The 19,680-nt window shown below is 40.5% G+C and overlaps 1 protein-coding gene across 1 annotated transcript in view; it reads right to left on the bottom strand.

Annotated features, from left to right (window-relative positions):
- The window catches only part of LOC124606885 (translocator protein-like), a 34,114-nt gene extending 14,792 nt beyond the window's left edge, over positions 1-19,322 (bottom strand). Inside the window, exons 1-4 of the mRNA XM_047138982.1 lie at positions 19,158-19,322; positions 18,885-19,021; positions 7,397-7,517; positions 5,073-5,167 (exon numbers count right to left, since the gene is read on the bottom strand). Of these exons, the coding sequence (XP_046994938.1) occupies positions 5,073-5,167; positions 7,397-7,517; positions 18,885-18,986 (318 nt within the window). The 5' untranslated portion in view covers positions 18,987-19,021; positions 19,158-19,322. The remainder of the gene's footprint in view (positions 1-5,072; positions 5,168-7,396; positions 7,518-18,884; positions 19,022-19,157) is intronic.
- Between the last annotated feature and the right edge of the window lie 358 nt (positions 19,323-19,680).

Here is a 19,680-nt window from a genome sequence, read left to right as displayed (position 1 = left end):
TTGTCTTTGCATCTATCTTGGTTACAATGAAGGACTCCCTAATCTGACTTGACGAGGACATGTTCTTTCTGCCATTGCACGTACCTGATTCCCAACGTATCTGACTTCAACCTATCCACTTCACTTTTTGAATTCTCAAACACACCTACTGAATTAAGGGATATAATCTCCTATGCTCTGACCTCTGCGAGTCCCTATTTTGTGATGTTAGCATTGTGGACTGGGATGGGGGAGGCTTCCACTGAGGACAGGTGTGCGGGTTCTGCGACAGCACAGACACAATGAAAGTAACACAGAATAGGAAACAGTAAAATATCTTACTCAACTCTGGTAATGCTGGTTACAGCAACTGCAGAATGCAGGTATAGCTTATTTGTCCTGTGTTGACTAAAGTTCCATGAATGGAAACTAACTAATGTTCTCTGCACTAACGTTGGAAGAAAACTAATCTTCTGTCTAAAGGTATTATTGAAAGGACAATTCAAAACAAACAGTACTCAGTTAAATCTCTAGGCAGGCAGTCTCTGTCAATACAAAATACTTCTATTTACTGTTTTGTTTCTACTGACAACTAATCACCATTGACCACTGTTTCTATCTCACTCGATAACTTGAAGATATGCCGAACATTCTGCAGGAACTCCCTACCAATACCCGGACTGACTTACAACTTGCAACTAACAGCTTTTAACTAATACTTGCTCATGCACAATTAACAATTACTTAAGTGCATGTCTCTCTATCTGTTGGTGCTGATGCTCCAGGGGGAGTGATTCTCATGGGCAACATGATCAGTTTGCATGCAGCAACGTTCCTACTGTGGATAGACATCCACGGTACTTCTGGTACCAACTGTCACAAACTCTTCTTGTGTGCTATCTCAGAACACCACAGTTTAGCATCCTCTTGTGCAGTACCCACAGATGTATCAAGTTGAACCTGCACCTTTGGGCAACTGCTAAAGCTGCCCCCCTCCCCAACACCCATCAAATTTCTTTTCTGCAACTTTTTTATAAAGATTTAGCAAATTTTGTATTACATATGTAGGTTCAATAAAAGTGGAGCATTATTGAAAAATTTTATGAAAATGAATCATACGGATGAAAAATACTGCACACAACAAATTAAATGCATCATTGTAGAATATAAATTACAAATTGTATAAACCGATACCGTTCAACACAAGTTAGCACATATATTTGTGAGTTCTCTATTTCTGGTTTATTTAAATTCTTTGATATTTATAAGCAAAGACTTGTCTCTCGTGTACATTGTGTTCGATACCACTCGAAAATTTTTCCGAACTGTCCCTAAGTGCTCTTCTAGTCAGAGATTTTGCAATATTTCTAGCTTGCTCTGCTTTTAGCTGTAGGTACGTTTCATATGGTATGTGCTTATCACTGACTTTTTTTTCTGTTTTGTCATTCCATATTCTCAAACCATACTTTTGTTTGCAGGTGGCTTGTTTCCCCAATACTTCGTCCACTGCTTGTTTCATACCATTCTTCATCCCTTCCCATTCCTCATTAATATCCTTCCTTGTTTCGTTTTCTATGAAATATCTGTTCAATCTTTGGCGATAGGGGTCTGCTACTGATTTTTCTTCCAACACTGTAATCATACAATTTCCTTCATTTTTCTCTAGTATTAATTTGTTTTTGATCATTTAGTATTTTGGCCATTGGCAGATAATGGTCATTCTATACATAACATTCTCTGCATATTGTTGAATCATTCACTAGCAATGCTGCTTGTCTATTAGCTATCACACAGTCTATGACTGATTTGGCACCTCTGTTACTCGAGGTATACTTATGGATGTGTGTTAGTATCTTCAATGTATTATATATGCGAAATTCTCGCATCATCATCATCATCATCATCATCATCACTAGTGTTATTTCTGGTTTCTCTGAACTTTCCTACAATGTTGTTGATAGGAATGTTCCCAACTCAGTATTCCAGTCTCCACTGGTGTACATTATATCTCTTTCACTGATATCTCCAATGACAGATTGTAATTTGCGTCTCTAGTGAATCTCGCCATGAAGTTTCATTTTCATGCAGCTCAATGTTTACGGCATCACATCTCCTGAACTGTGTGTCATACGATGATTAATTTTGCAGGCACATTCAGCAGCATATGTGTATACTGTCTGAGAAATATGTTGTGAACAGAGTTAGCAGTAAAGATGTAATAAATTAAAATGCTATGCCTAGTGTGGCACTTTTACTGCATGAACAGTTAAAATGTAGTAAGCGATAAACTTTAGCCCTTCTTCATTTTGTGGGGTTGTCAGTGAGAAAAAGTTTTAAATTATGCATTAAGTTTGTTGAAAGTTGCGAAGTACTCTCATTCTCAAGTACTGGATGAACATAGTCTAACTATTTGTGCATCATAGACTACACTTCTTTTTCACCTCTACCACTTTGATAGGGAGGTGGTTCTTCTACCCACAGCAATTCTTTCTCGACACTAAGTGATGTGTGTTCCAAGTTTGGATTAAATTGATCCAGTAGTTCAGGAGGAGGTGCTTTGATTTGTAGCGAGAGTACAAGAAAACATGACACAAAGATGAAGTGAATCAGCTACATGGTTATTAATTATTAAAGTAAACTTATAAGAGAGTTCAAAAATTTACACAAATGAACGATACACTACAAAATGCACTATTAACCCATAAGCAGAAGTTGCCATGAGCAAAAGAATACAGAAAGATCACACTTTCTGGTACAGGAATGTAACGGTGATGATGTTCTGAGTCCACTTTTTGTCTGACAAAGCAGTTACATTTTCTGAAAGTGGATGTAGAATGAATGACAATACAACCATTTTAGATGCACTGGACGAAATTTGAATTTTTTCACCTGAAGTGTGAACTGATCCCAGACATCACTCCTTATCTAATAGGACACATTTGCAATTGTATACACTCCATCACTTAATTTTCATCTTGCACCGTTTACAGTCTCACATAACACAGCTTTGTTAAATGCCACCTGATAGCAACAGTCTCTCATTTCGCCTTGTCATTGTCACTTTAAAGTAGTAACCGTGTTTACTCATCTTCTATTCTAAGTCACGACTAACGAAGTGACTGCAGTGCCACCATTCTCAGACTCTTTATACAAGCAGAACTACAGTGGTAATGAAGGAAGGCACTATACCAATCATATAAAAGTAGTATCTAGATTTGTAAAGTTTGCAACCTGCAACATTAGCCTCAGACTTTCTCCGTTCCCAATCTCTATTGGGGAGGTTAATTGGCACAACAATCACATCTGGGGTGCAGGTAACTCCCACAATTTTAGGGAATATGTCACGAGATAGCAAAAGGGTTAATATGTGGTGCGCGCTGATGAAAGACAGCATAGCTGAACTATATTTCTTCAGCAAGCAAAGAGTAACAGGAACCATTTATTCTAGACATTTTGAGCCATTTGCTGTTCCTCAGCTTCTCCCCCTTCTGCCAAATACAATCTCCCAGAAGGATGGCACAGCACCATACTGGAGTTAACGTGCTTGTCACTTCCTGAACCGAACATTTCCACAGCAATGGATGGTGTGTGATGGACCAAGTGGGTCCTGCAATCTCCACGCATAGCCCCTTTGGTGGATTTCTTCCTGTGAGGTTATGTGAAGGACAGTGTGTACAAATCCCCTGCACACAACCTTGGCAATCTCTGCAGAATTATGGCTGCAACAGCTTTTATCACCCCAAACTTGCTTTTGTGCACACACTTTGAGATATGGCATTGTCTAGACATTTTATGTGTTATGAGAACAGCCAATGAAGAATTGTATTAATTTCTTGTAAGAGACTCAGTTATTCTGCACATGCTGCAAACTACAATCATTTAAGTCTCACAGTTTTTTAAATTTTATCTGGAATTCAGTGAGATTCCATGGGGACACTCTGTACATTCAATATAAGGCTTTCCTTTGCCACGTTATTAACGTGGCATAACATAATATGGTACCTGGTCATTGCCAGTGGCAGCTTCTAGTGCAACTGGCAAGAGTAGAATCCATCTCCCACAGAAATTGACAGTTGTATTGTTCTGAACTGTTGAAATCTAAGTCCAAGTTATTGCCACCTATTCTTCTGTTTAAACAAACAACTGGATCTTGGTTATCAGTGGCAGTAATACTCTGCCTTTTCCCTCCCTCAACAGAAGCTATCAAGGGGGTTACCTTTCTGCTTAACAGCAGATGGTTTTGCTCGTCTGAAGTCATCCTAATAGCTTCAGATACTATTGTGAAACTAGGGGCACATTTAAGGGAGTTCAGAAACTTTCACCGTGACCATTGTTTTTTCTCCTTTATTGCACATCCTACTCTCTGTATCTCAAAGACTGTAAAGTTTTCTGCACCCGGTCATTGGCTGGCACTCTTATCCATCAAAGAGCAATATGCTTAGTGCACAGATGGCAAGTGGCATTCTGACATTATGGGTTTAGACCCACTTCTATCTGTACCCCCAATATCTCAGGTGATGGGTCCTATGCAGTGCTGAGACGAATTCTTCCGTTGTTCTTCACTGGTTAAACCTGATTTACATTGACTTTTTAGAGCCACACACAACTCCAGCAATTGACCAAATTGGCCACTCTCCCATAATTTCCTATGGTATGGATTTTGAAATTAATGAAATGACAGACGATACCTTCTTCCTGGAGCTGTGGAACATAGGAAATCCAAGCTAATGAGATCACAGTGAATAAAGGAACTAAACTGCACATCCAGAAAGCAGGGGTTTATGATCTCAGCATGCTAGTTTGAAATATGAAGTGGGATATGAATCTGCTGCCACAGTGGCAGTGACAATCATCAGAGAAATGTCTTAACTTCTCTGTCACTGGTAGTGAGTAACACGGATCCTGATGGATTAGGGCATCTTTCAGCATAATTTCACTGATACCACAGAAGTCTTCTTACTGAAAATTCATCCAGCCAACAAAGATTCAAGAAGAATTTTAAATTATTTAAAATTAAACTAAACTATAGGTGGATACACAAATGCCTAAATAGGGGATAAAAATGCAAAGGCATAAGTAATAGTGGAACTTACGAGGCCAATGTTATGTGACCCAAAGAAAATTGGTGTCCATGCCCAGTTTAAAACCAGTTGACTTCCATACAGAGCCAAGGGAAGCCTTGCATCACCTTAAAAATAACAGCATAAACATCAAAGTACAGGCACAATGAACAATGCGAAGAGTAACAATAATTATTAGGCAATTACAAATTCAATATTTTTCAGAATGGTGTAGCATTCAAAGAGATTTAAGTTAGACTTTCTTCTGCTTATGAGCAATGGTCAAAAACTAGTACTACATACTAACATTAGAGTGACAATGATCCAATATCTATACTTCATTCAGTTCAGAAATATAATGTTGCTCTTACTGTTTGTATTATTTATTAACATGGGCAATAATTCTTTGAGATAGGTGCTTAGCTCATGACACGCAATGTAATCCAAATGGTAATTAACAGAAATGATAGCAATGTCACCAAGTAATTCAATCAAGAGAAAAAAATGTACATTGAAGCAAAAGGACTACTGGCAATTATTCCAGGAACAGTCTTGTTTGAAGTTTCTTTTGTTGTGATACGCTTCTATGGGGCTGTGATCCAAAATAAATACATTTTGTAGAGGAAAGGAACCAAGAAGTGGTTTGTTACATTCCTGTGGCTAGCACACCTCATCAGTTTATTTTTATTGATTGTGAAAGATGCATGGAAGTACATTACTTATAATTAATAAGCAATGAGTGTATATTTACTTCTCTAGTTGGATAATGTAATAAAGACATATTCACATAAACAGTTTTCCAAAGTGAACTTAGTCAGAGCAATACAGTGTTGTAGGGGAAAGAAAGGCCATTATCATCTTTAATTACATAGGTAACACAATTTATTTCTAAATATTTGGCAAGTGAAACATAACATGGTGTGACGTGTTAAGCACCAGTATAGCCACTTAATAAATTTTTTACAGTTTTGTGACAAGATTTCCTCCTAGGGTGTGTAGCGGGCTTTAGCATTGCCGTACTTTTGTTTAGATTGATTTTCCACACATTGTGAGGACCCTTAAACATGAGAGTTTAAGAGTGCTTGTGTATGTGGGGGGGGATTTTAAATTATAGTTATTGAACATACCAGTACGGGCTAGACAAGAATTATTTCATATATGACATTTCCAACCTCAGCAAGCAACTTGGTAGCTATTACAAAATGCTTTGTGTACTCCATTTTGATTAAGGATGAGTAATGCTCACTCTCTTCCTTTTTCATTTGAGAAATAGTTTAGAGAATATTCCCAGTCCATCGCGATGTTTGAGTAAGACTCCCATGATACCAGATGAGATCAGTGATCCTTTCGACTAGGTGCCAGCACGAATCCGAGATGTAAAATGGCACCCTGGTTGAGAGGGAGGCATGGGTTGTTCCCTTGCATCATGACAGTTCATGTTGACTTTAATAAGACCGGCATTTATTTCACTTTTAATTTGTTTTTCTTAGAAGGGGAGGATGTAGGCTGAATGGATGGTTTCTTGATACTACTGTTTTTGTTTGTGACTTTGATGAAACTTGTATAACAATAATATTCATCAATTAAAGCTAATGTTTTAGATGTGGGTGCTTGTTTTATATGATGCACAAGTTTTAATGCAGATACCACGTGCATTTTCTGAATCTCTGTAGCTCTTCACAATAAAAATCTGTGTTTCTAAATAATTATTTGGATACTTGATCACAATGGATGAGATCTTACTTGTTGTCACTTTCAAATCATAGGTGGTATAAGTGTGAAGGGCTGATCGAAAAATCAATGATGCTACGTGGTTGTGAAAACTACTTATTAATCCAGCATAATGCTGGGAAACAAGGGGTCATGCCCCCTCAGTTATTTTTCCCTCAATCTACTTGTGAGTAGAAAAGCAAAGGAAATGACTAGCAGTGGTGCAAGGTACCCTCCGCCATGCAGCATACAGTTGCTTGCTAAGTACACATCTAGATGTAGAAGGAGATATTGTTACATGCTCTAACACATGCAGTGGTAGTTGCAGCCCTTTAGTGGTGCAGCTACCCTGCACTGTACTGCAATCAGCACATGCCTTTCGTTGGGGTGCAGTTTGTCATTACTAAACATTGTGCACGTTCAGTGTAGCTTAAAACATTATTAAAACCTCTCTTTTCTATCCCATGTAGCAGTCATTTTACAAAATATGCCTTTAATAAATATGGCACATGGCTGGGCAATAAGGGTGTTCATTTAGTGCTCTGCCTTCAACAGTTAATTCCATGATACAGCAGCAAATAATGCAGGGTTCTATAGGAAGTCAATCAGTGATGTACCTTCACGAAAATACGAATTAATTCATGTACCTTCAAAACCACCACCATCTCTCCACACTAGGTATGAAGCATATCCCATGCTAGAGTAAAGACCTGTCCATACTGGTCCAAAAACTCTATTTGGTGGACACCACACAGGTTTCTTCAATTTCTGAAAGATAAAGTAAATTATACTGATTACATCAATAGAACAATATTAACTACTTAGTTCTGTGTGGTATATTAACAACCAACACAATCAGCAATTTTTAACTTTAAATGTGTAAAATTTACTGCAATAAAATAGGAAGTCATTAAGTTTTATTATTTTGTATAAATGTCACAATACTGGTGATATCAATCAAAATGTATCCTCCTGCTTCTTTTATAATCTTAGAAAGTGGAACCAAACAATTAACAAAAATCACAGACTCAGTTTTTGCCCATCTGCTTCTATTCCACATCCAAGTTATGGAATGACATTGGAAACTCCTTTTATACTTGCACAAACACTGTCACCATTAACAAGTGATGCAGTAAGTGAGAATATTGACACATAACACAGTATTAGCACCGTGTGTGGCAAAAGATATCAAAATGAAATCAGTGTAACCTTTCAAACTGGAATTGAGAGATCAAGTAGTTAAAACTACACACGAGGAGGCTATTTCTGACATTTCTATTCATAAGTAACAAATGTTTCCTGGTTTTCATCCCACTATTAGGTAGTTAGCCATTCTCTCTCTCTCTCTCTCTCTCTCTCTCTCTCTCTCTCTCTCTCTCTCTCTCTCACTCTAATTTCCAGGTTGTCCTTCACGAATTCTTTGGCTGAATCTTAACATTTTGGCACTAGCTTTTCACATGTTTTTTTTTTTTTTTTCAGTGTTTCTAAATTTCTACTGAGCAATTCTGGTAGCAATACCCTCACTGCAAATGCTATGCTATTTAATTTATTTGCAAGGTGCTGTTTACGTGAGCCTTATGATAGGTTTTTATCGAGTTGCATTCCTAAGAATTTCACACAGCAATCCTCCTGCAAAATGGGGTTTTTGTGATTGATTCGCTCACCATTTAATTTAACTTGTTTTATTTTAAACTGCATTAACTGAATCTTTTCCATGTTTAATTTTAACCAGTTTCAATCATCAAATTAGGTACCTAATTTTTCTAATACAGTTTGAGGAATTTGGTCAGTATTGTTACTTTCAATGATTACAGGTATGTCATCCACAAGTAAAACAGAGTGACACTCAATATTAAGTTGTAAATCATCTATGTAAAACAGAAACAGAAAGGGACCTGAGACAGAATCTTGTGGTACTCCTTGTTTCTCTCTCTGATGATATAACCACTCTTTGTCTTCGATTGGTTACGTAGGACTTAAACCATTCTAATACAGTACCCCTAATGACATATTTGTCCAGTTTACAGAGTAGCAAGGAGCAGTTCACACTGTTGGACCTAGAACCACTGGCTCTACTCTTCAGTAATATTGCTGCCCCAGCACAGCAAGAACAACTGTATATTTGCCAGATGTGTACTCTATGGTATGTGCTCAATGCTAAATGCATTGTGTATACACTGCGAGAATAAAAGTATTTAGAGTAAGTGATGGGAGTGTGAGCAATTATTTATTGTTGTAATTACCAAGACTGCTCCCCACTACCTAAGGTGGTGACACTGTTATTTTCTTTCCAACTGCAGCGTGAAATGCTGTGTTACACTGACACCAGTGCGCCGCCAATCACCATGGGATACAAACTTCACACCGCAAAGAATATGCCCCACGATGGTGCTTCATCACCTGGAATCACTATAGACGATGTATCTGTGCATGTATTCAGTGTTCTTGTCGATTCCCAGACAATGTAACCAGTACAACTGTGGTTCTCGAAGGGTTGACAATGTTCCAATTGTTTCAACAGCTGCAGAACCAGGCTATCGTTACTTCTCGCCAAACAAACACGCTAAATCACTAATCCCGAATGACGTTATCAGTGAAGGTAGTGAGACAAAACTTGCCACTCCCTTAATTAACTGCCTGCCACTGTCCTCACCTCCTACCTAATCAGTGCCACTAATATACCGATCAATGACAGTGATGATGAGCTACACCACACTCATTTTCATTCTAACGACTCAGTGCATGTCAACATTCTGCGTGCAACATACCAAATTACAGACACCTGCCAGAATACTGGAATTGCTGACAAACAGCGCCACCACATATGACCACCTTCCACTGCAGAGAATCGATATTTACAGGTTATTGCAGACAAATCTGCCCTACAAGTGACCTTTGTGTGCCAGACCATGTTTTTTCATGGCTTACTCCAAAACTTTACATTCTGGGCTATACCGTACGTTACCCGGGTGATGTTACACTTGTTACGGCCGCAATGCGACTCACGGAACATCATCATGAATACGTCACACTGACAACAGCTGTGCTGCACTCCAGGCCACACCTGCCATGTGATGTCACTCAACAAGCAAGCACACCATGTCTACCTGCAACAGCGCTGGGTTTTCACACCTTGTGACTACAGTGTATCAATACAGCAAGCCTGGCCACAACTACGACCCACGCACCATGGGAACATAAGGAGTACCTACAACAGCTGCTCTGTTGGGTGACCTACACCAATACACCATCTGCCACAACTGCCACCAACCAGGACCTGCCCAGCATGCTGTGTTCCTCGGTTCTCCAGCCGCCTCTACCAGCGCCACCAGGCGGTGTTCACAAACCCACACCATATACTTCACACGATTCCAAAAACCTCATACAGGTCCTGGCCCCTTGCCATCAAGCAGATTACCACCAGTCACACACCGAGTTATATCTGCCACTGCTACAAGTTGATTTTCTGCAAGCATGGTTCGCCCTCTGTGAGTGCATGATGCAGTCAGATGGGATCACAGATGACCACGACATGTTTTTGGGGCTTTTGAACCACATCCACACCAACACCGATCTCATCAGTGACTTCCTATTGCATGCACCAACCATTGACAAATACGAGACAGCGAAGCACTTATACTACAGCGCCTGTTGCATTCACCTGAACAACTCTACCTCACCTTTGCTGGGCCATCGCTTGGCCACGGCACCCTGTCAGCGCTGGTGCAGGTTAAGCTTCCGAATCGTGACAAACCTCTTACCAGATCATATTCTCTGGTCACTACGGCTTCTCAAGCTGCTTGAAAATGTACCGATGGCCATGCTAATGCATGAGGACAAACTACTGGAAACCCAGTGACGCCTTGCCGACCGGATGCTTGTGCCCGCCCAACATCACGCCTTGATAAGCACTTGCATCGGCTCCAGCACCGATGTCAACACCTGTTACATCTATAGCCAGCCTCTACACAGGCTGCATCCACAGATACCACTATGCAACACACAATGTGGTTAACCAAAAGTTGCCAAGCTGCTCTGATTTCAGCCAAACCCTTCTACGGCACATCAACAGCAGTCTCGTGAGACTCCGCTGCGCCGGGGCATCAACAATCAGATACCACGACAGAAACAGGTGCTGTGTTTGTTGTGGAATGTAAATAACTACCCGCCGCATTCACACCTGGCCTTCGACAAATGCCTAACTGTCACAACTCACTCAGCCAAGATGCAGTGCCTGTGTGGAGACTACATACATTTGAATACGTGTTCCATCATTGATAGTTACACCATGCTCAATATTTAGGACTTCTCCCAGGAACTGGCTTATGCAACGATCTTTAGTGTGATCGACTGCAGAAGAGCTTATTTGCAGATTCCAATGGCCAAGGAGGACACCCTCCTGCAAAAAGGGGTTTTTGTGATTGATTCGATCATTTAATTTGGCTTGTTTTATTTTAAACTGCATTAACTGAATCTTTTCCATGTTTAATTTTAACCAGTTTAAATCATCAAATTAGGTACCTAATTTTTCTAACACAGTTTGAGGAATTTGGACAATATTGTTACTTTTAATGATTACAATATGTCATCCACAAGTAAAACAGAGTGACACTCAATATCAAGTTGTAAATCATCTATATAAAACAGAAACAGACCTGAGACAGGATCTTGTGGAACTCCTTGTTCCTCTCTTTGATGATATAACCACTCTTTGGAGTATTTGAATTCCTCTTTATGCCCTCCATGCTAAAGAATGCAGCCCAGACTTAAAATGAATCACTGACAGCTTTTTTTTTTAACCACGCTCTTTTCCTATTGTTACTTGGACAATGTAATTATCTTCTCACAAACAGATCAAGATCATGAGAAACGCATCCAAGCAGTAGTCAACAACTAGCAGAGCATGGTGTTGTGGTCAACGAGGACAAATGCCAACTCCAGTATAAATGTGTTGCATTTGTCGGCCACGTCGTCAACGCTTTGGGCATCTGCCCCATCCCGAAAAACGTAGACCAAATCCACAACCTACCACTCCTGATGGACTATCAAGAGTTGCACCGTTTTTCAGGGGTAATTAATTTTTACCGCCAACACCTCTCTCACGCCACAGAAACATGTCTCCAGCTCACAAAGTCACTCCGCGGCAAGAACACATCAGGCACACACAAGCTCACTCGGACTCCTGATAAGCAAGCAGCTTTCGGGAACATCAAAACCGAGCTCGCTCGGATGACCACCCTGTCACTGCCATTGCCGGACACCCAGGTGGCCGATGACAGTGACTGGGCAATGAGGGCAGTGCTACAAAAGAAAGTACCAAGTGCAACCCAATCCTTATGGTTTCTCTCACAAAAACTAACCAACTCCCAGAAAATGTGGTCAACCTTCGACCATGAGCTTTTGGCAATACACGAAGCAGTTCAATACTCCCAAGAAGACATTGAGGGACCGGTCGCTAACTATCTACACAGACCATTGACCTCTGGCTGAAGCTATTAAAAACCCGCTAGAAAATACCCCCCCCCCCCCCCCCTCGACAATTCCGACACCTGGACTTTATTTCATAATATATTACAGACATCTGCTATGTACGAGGAGCAGAAAACACGGTGGCTGACTACCTCTCATGACTCACCGTCACATCGGCACATCTTGTGTTCAACCAACTAGAGGCGGCACAAGCAACTGACACCAACCTCTGAAACCTGCTATTTGGACACACCACAGGCCTCCAGCTCCAGCAATGCACCATTGCAGGCACAACCAAACTAGTTTGGTGCAACGTATTCCATAGCAGGCAACGACCAGTCATCCCACAGAACTTCAGGAAGACAGCTTCCAACCTCCTCCACAACTTGTCTCACCCCGGAGTACACCTGACACTGAAACTTATACAGGAATGTTTTGTTTGGACTAACATCAAAAGAGACTGCACTGTGTGGACAAGAGTCTGCATCCAATGGCAATGGGCCAAGACAGGACATAATGCCAAACTGCCCTTTCGAAAATTCCCCACTGCGAAGGGCCGTTTCCAGCATGTCCACATAGAACCGGTGGGGCCACTCCCAGATTCAAACGGATACAAGAACATCCCATCAGCCATAGACAGGGCAACTCAATGGGTGGAGGCCACACCTCTGACTGATATCTCAGCCAATACCATCGCTCAAGCTTCTATCACACTATGAATTGCACACTTTGGCTGCCCAGAGTCCCTGACAACTGGCCAGGGCCGTCAGAGTCAGCCCTGTTCTCCGAGCTCTGCCGTCTGTGTGGGTGCCACCGGTTCCACACGACGGCCTACCATTCTCAGTCCAACGGACTTATGGAACGGTGGCACCACACCCTCAAGACAGCATTCGTATGACACATCAGAAGTGGACAGAGGTCCTCCCCTGGGTGCTGCTGCGCATATGAGCTGCCTTCAAAGAAGATCTGGACACCTCATTGGCAGAGGGAACCGATCACCCGCCCAGCAGAGTTCATATCACAAACCACCGACCCTGTCGGCACCAACCTGCCGGACCTAGTAAAATGTGTCAGGGACCACATCCGCCACGTCTGCCATCCCACCATGCCAAACCGACCATCTTTGTGCACAAGGATCTCCAATCGTGTACACATTTCATGCTTAGGACTGACTCTGTCAAGCCTGCCCTCCACCCTGCACAGTGGCCCGTACAAGGTGTTGAAATGAGGGCCAAACACTTTTGATATCTTGCAAGCCAAAAATGACAACAGTGCCACTGAACCACCTAAAACTGGCGTGGACTTTAGCGGACACACCTGGTGTTGACCCTCCACTGGCCCCAGCTCCAGGGCCCTCAAGCCAATTTACAGTATGCCTAGAACTGAGAGAGTACCTCCCAGAATACATTTCCATAGTACTGCAGGACTCACCACTCATGGTTAGAGCCAAATTTTACAATAGACAGTCAGGCTACAGCATGGTCTCGAAGTCATTAGAGCACTCCATGCCCCTTCCACCCTACACTCGACACAGTAGGTCTGACATCCACTCTTTCTTCAGATGACTACCTGCTCGTGTCAGCCCCAGAGCACTTCTGGCCACCCAGGCACCTGGCAGACTATGATATGCCTGCCCTCACCATTGCCGGCAGGACAATGCCTCATGATGTACACCAGTCACCGTGCTCCACACTGACATGTCGAAAATCTCCATATACGCTGGGGCCAGTATATGTAGTACAGCCTGTTCGAAGCAGAAATATCTGCTAGCAGTAATGTCGCTTCCCTACCGCAGCAAGAACAACTGTATTTTTGCCAGATCATTTCTGTAGTATGCACTCTATGCAAATACATTGTGTGTACCCTGCAAGAATAAAAGTATTCATAGTATGTGATGGAAGTATGAGTGATTATCGTCTTAATTACCATGACTGCTCCCCATTACTTACAGCACTACAAAAGGCCTCTAATATGTCATGAACATGCAGTGAGTTGTCTAGAGAGAAGCTAATTTTATCTACAAAATGGTTTATAATAGATACTGCGGTTTTACCTATTTGAAATCCATATGGTTTTCCGAGATTATTTTAAATTTTTCTATGAAATTTTTAATTTATACTGCAACTACCTTATCAAATATTTTTGATGGTGACGGAAGAAGAGAGATTGTTTGATAGTTCTATATTTTTTGTGCCTTTTTTGAATTGTGGCTTAACTATTACGTACTTAAGCATGTCTGGAAAATAACCTACTTGAAGGGATATACAACACTGTAATACAACACAATAAATTATGGGGCTAAAATAAGGTGGAATAAAGTAGAACAGAAGGTGGCTGCGAAGCTTGGCAAACTGCAGAGATTGGTCTGTTTGGTCAGGAAAGGTGGAATTAGCTACACACCCACTGTAGGGATAGAGACCATGCTCGAAAAGCTCCCATTGCACCTTTGGGTTACAGTGGAGGCAAGAACAGAAGCATACAGATTAGAAACTGGAAATAACTGGATACCTGAAACATCCTGGCTGATTAAAACTGTGTGCCAAACTGAGACTCGAATTCGGGGCCTTTACCTTTCGCGGGCAAAAGCTCTACCAACTGAGCTACCAAAGCACAACCCACAACCCGTCCTCACAGTTTTACTTTGACCAGTACCTCATCTCCTACCTCCTAAAGCTTCACAGCTCTTCTGCGAAACTTGCAGAACTAGCACTCCTGGAAGAAAGGATATTGCAAAGACATGGCTTAGTCACAGCCTAGGGGATGTTCCCAGAATGTTCACTCTGCAGTGGAGTGTACGCTGACATGAAACTTCTTTGCAGATTAAAACTGTATGCCGGACTGAGACTCGAACTCGTGACCTTTGCCAGTTTGAAGCTCAGTTCAGCACACAGTTTTAATCTGCCAGCAAGTTTCATATTAGTGCACACTCTGCTGCAGGGTGAAAATTTCATTCTGGATACTGGATACCTGTAGGATATCTAGAATCTTACACCAACATAGTGAGTGTGGTAAATATAGGAATGGCCAGGTAAATTCCAGCTCACCATAAAACAGCTTTCAGCTGTGTCAATAAACCTTTCAGTGTAACAGTTGGAAGAAGGGAGCAATGGAAGAATGAACCCTGACACTGTTCAGGAGACACGGTCTGGTTTACTGACATGTCAAAAATGTATGTATGCGCTGGGGCCAGCATATGCAGTACAGCCTGTTCAAGGCAGAAATATCTGCTAGCAGAGCTGCAAGGAGAGGAATTTTTGCAGCTGCTGCAGGGAGCATAGCATCTGCATTTTATTCAGACAGCCAAGCAGCTATGAAATCTCTATCATCCCCTGTAACAGAATGCCACGATGCCATTGCAAGACTAGAAGGAAAGCAACAAGGTAAACCTGCTTGGAACCCCTGATCACTCAGGAATTAATGGCAATGAACAAGGTGATAAGCTAGCCAGGATGTGTGTGACAACTCCATTTATTGGATCAGAGCCTACCCTAACCATCACAAATGTGACGGTAAAATCAAAACTATGTAGATGAATCAGGAGGCAGCATGTAGATTATTGGATTGAGACCCAAAACCAAAAATATAACAAGCTAATGATGCCAAAGCCATGTTTCAAGTGAAGTTCTGTAGTCCTGGACTTTAACAAGAAACAGATTAAACAAATAAGGACTAATGACTAGCCATGGGAACTTTAAATAACACTTACACACAATGTGCAACAAGAAAGAAGCACTTAAGTGCAGACTATGTGGTAAGGGCGATGTGAAAGCACTATAACTAATCTTCCCATGCCGTGTGTTTAAGTGTAAAAGACACAGAAAACTCAAGTCACCAAGTCGCAAAGAAATCATGCCTGATAAGGAATTAGTAAAGGGTCTCCTAGTACTCTTTAAGCCCACCAGTTGACTTTACTAGAATCACAGGAAGTAAAACCACACAATAAACTGATTTGGGCACTACAACCACTAAAGTTTTGGTATCCTTGTGCAAATCAAATCAAACAAAATCAATTGTTTAAGGATTGACCTAGGAATGCCCAGGCTGCTTTGTAATTTCCACAAATAACATTTTTCCGTTCACCGACTGTGTCTTTCAGCAGTTCTGGTGGATAATTTCAATGATTGGTGGTTGTCTGTCCTATTCTTGGCATTATGAACACTGCAATCAACATTATGCCACATTATTATTCTTAATAATGCTTCCATTAGCACACACAGTAACAGTGAACATAAGAATATTTACAAGACATGTCTTTAGTGAGGTTAGCTGAACCACTGACCTGTTAACCCCAAAATGGGTGGTTCACATAATCCCATATGCACTAGTGAAATATGGTTTGCAACAGCATATCCTAAATCAGAAGAACATTTGTAAATGAAATAGATAATGAAAGCTTTAGAAACATAGTGTTAATTCTTTAGAAACATATTTTTAATTTACTATTTATCCAACTTGAGACAATGGTTCCATCCTAGAGCCAGGTGAGACTCCAAGCAAATTTGTATTTTATTCTTCTCTTAACACACATTTTACAGATCATACTGTACAGGAGAATTTTCATCTTATGATATACATAGTTTCATAATTTTCTAACATTAAGTCTGTCAGCACAGGTTTACGTCGAACATCATAAGATTATTAAATTTCTTTTTTTTTTTTTTTCTCCTGATGTAGGCCTACCAATACTTAATATATAAATTTTCCAGTCAGTATTTTATACAGACAATATTATGCACAACACTATGATATAATATAGTTACAATGTTCAAACGATCATCTCATCATTCATAAATCCCTCAACACCGTAGCTGCATTTTCCCCACCAAGCACAGTTTTCGCTATCTCCATGCTCATTACATCTCTACCCTTGAGTTTATTGTACACTTTCATTCCAGTTTACCTGGCTGCCTGTTGATAGGATTTTTAGTGGTGTGTCAAAGCATGGAATTTTGTATCTAGTGTTGGACATATTTTGAAATGGTTTTCTTCAGTTAGCTAACAATTACTGTGTAAAAAGATAAGGTTCGGATCTAATAACTTGAATAGTGGGAGACAGGATGTTCTTGGATAAACAGCATATATTTTTCTAACAATTCTTTTTTTGATGTAGCACGACCTTGACATGTGGCTTGAATTCCCAAAACTAAACCATATCTAATTATGGATTCAAAGTACCTGTGGTACACCACTTTCCTGTTGTTTATGTCAATTACACTAGATAGCACCTCCTTTGCAAAAGCAAGGCTGTTTAATTTAGTTGCTAAATAATCTATATCTGCTCGCCAACTTATATTTTTGTCCAAGTTTAGTTACAAGAATCTGATGGACTGAGCTTCTTCCATAACTTGATTTTTATGTATGACACTGATTTTTGGCTGTTTGGTTTCACATTGAATAAACATGCCTAAGTTTACACGTTACCCTGTCCTCTTCAAGCACACTTATATGTTCAACATGTATGTATATTCTTTGAGCTATTTATTTTCATTGTTTTAAAATGACACTTCCTTATTTAAAGATGATTTCTGGATGAATAACTGACATCACAAACACAATTAATAGGCAATGACAAAGACAGAGTGAAAACAAAATGAACAAAAAATTTAATTCAAATCCTGTCAACAATGGTTAGTAACACAGCAGTGACCTATTTTGGCTGTCAAAACAGCATGAGATGACAGGCTGTGAGCTGAATTAATTAAATTTTCGAAATGGTAAAATTTTCTTACTTGTTCATTTTTAATAGTGTGGTTGAGTTAACCCTCACAGCCAGTTAACCTCACTTCAACCAACTACATATACAAGACAGACTACAGCAACCTTCAGTCATTTGTATCATGTAATGTAAATCAGGATGAAGTTTGTACATATGTCAATTACTGGTATAAATGACACACACTGTCTGGGATATGAACTTCCCAAAAATATTTCATATAATATCAAACAACAATTGCCTACTGAAAAAACAACAAGCTGAATGGTGGGGGGGCGGGGGTCACGATTATAATGGTCACCGGGACCCCACAATGTAGCAGTCCCACACACAATTTGAGTTATTCTCTACACCACTAATTTGCAATCTTACCTTAAACTGGAATGGGATGTGATCAATCCAATCAAGGAATACCTCAACTGCTCTTTGATGTTGCAGGAATGTAATGTGAAATGTGTTTTATTCATCTCATAACGTACACAATTTCAGAACGTATGTCTAATGTACAGGATACATGGGAAACCAACCAAATATATGAGTTCAGCCCAATCATACAGTAATTTAAGCTAAAATCACTTTATTTAAAGATTTTACGTTAGTTCACATCATCTTAGTCCGTTGCACACACAGACACCTGATTATATATGAGTTTGCTTATAATGGGAACCTGGTGTGTGATATCACACTGGTAAGAGTAAAGTCTGAAACTTGCAAAACGCTGACTAAACTGCACAACATTCTCGGCATGTGTATAACAGTCATGTTAAACTACTGATTGAAAAGTAAAAAGTTACTTAGAATATTGTGGAGTGTCAGGCTTTTCAACGTAGTTTTTCCTGAACACGAAGAGTTTAGGGTAAGATTAAGACCGGGTTGAATTCAGTGTGGGCTTCCCTACACTGTTACCCTTGTTACCACGTCTTAAAGCAAATAGATCAGACATCAGTACTCACCGCATACCACGTATCGATGTTTCGGGCAACAAAAAATGCGCCAAACCATCCTCCAACATTAGGAAGAACGCACGCTCCTACGGCTGGCCACACGACAGGCATGTTTTCCTAGAGTTTCAAGTGGATTTTCGAAGCACCTGTGTTGACAAAAACCCACCGTTAAGGATACATTGGTTTGGGATAATTTACATCAACTACACAAAATCCTCAAACATGTGAATAAACAAACAAAACACGGCTAATCTCGACCAATTGTTTTGACATTCCTCATACCCTTCAAATTTGCGCGGTGTATTCGACACACCCAACCACCACTACTTTCCACTTCACACCGTAAGCGCAAACTGCAAAGTATATCTCTGAACAAAGAGGGATATCAGTGACTACAACCAATCCCCACACAGCAAGTTTTAGTTAGAATCTCCCAGCTCATGGATGAACTCGTTACATAAGTGATACACCAGAAGATATAAAGTTATCGGCACTATACTCAGCGTATCGAAACGCCCGAATGGACCATATTTACGCGCACGTAGGAATGTAAAAATTAATATTATTTACCGAGAAGAAAGTTGCAAAACATCTATTAAAAATGAATCTACATAATTATTTGCAAACCACAATGAAGTGCTTGGCAGAGGGTTCATTCCATTGTACCAGCTATTAAGGCTTTTTTCCTTTCGCATATCGACTGCGGGAAGAATGACTGCCTAACAGCGTCTGTCCTCGCGATTTCTGTGGGAGTGTTACGTGCGAGGTTGTAGTACGTTTCTAGAGTCATCGTTTAAATCCAGTT

This window comes from Schistocerca americana, chromosome 3, assembly GCF_021461395.2.
Source record: "Schistocerca americana isolate TAMUIC-IGC-003095 chromosome 3, iqSchAmer2.1, whole genome shotgun sequence".
NCBI classification, from domain to species: domain Eukaryota; kingdom Metazoa; phylum Arthropoda; class Insecta; order Orthoptera; family Acrididae; genus Schistocerca; species Schistocerca americana.
This window is presented reverse-complemented; position numbering and strand designations above follow the sequence as displayed.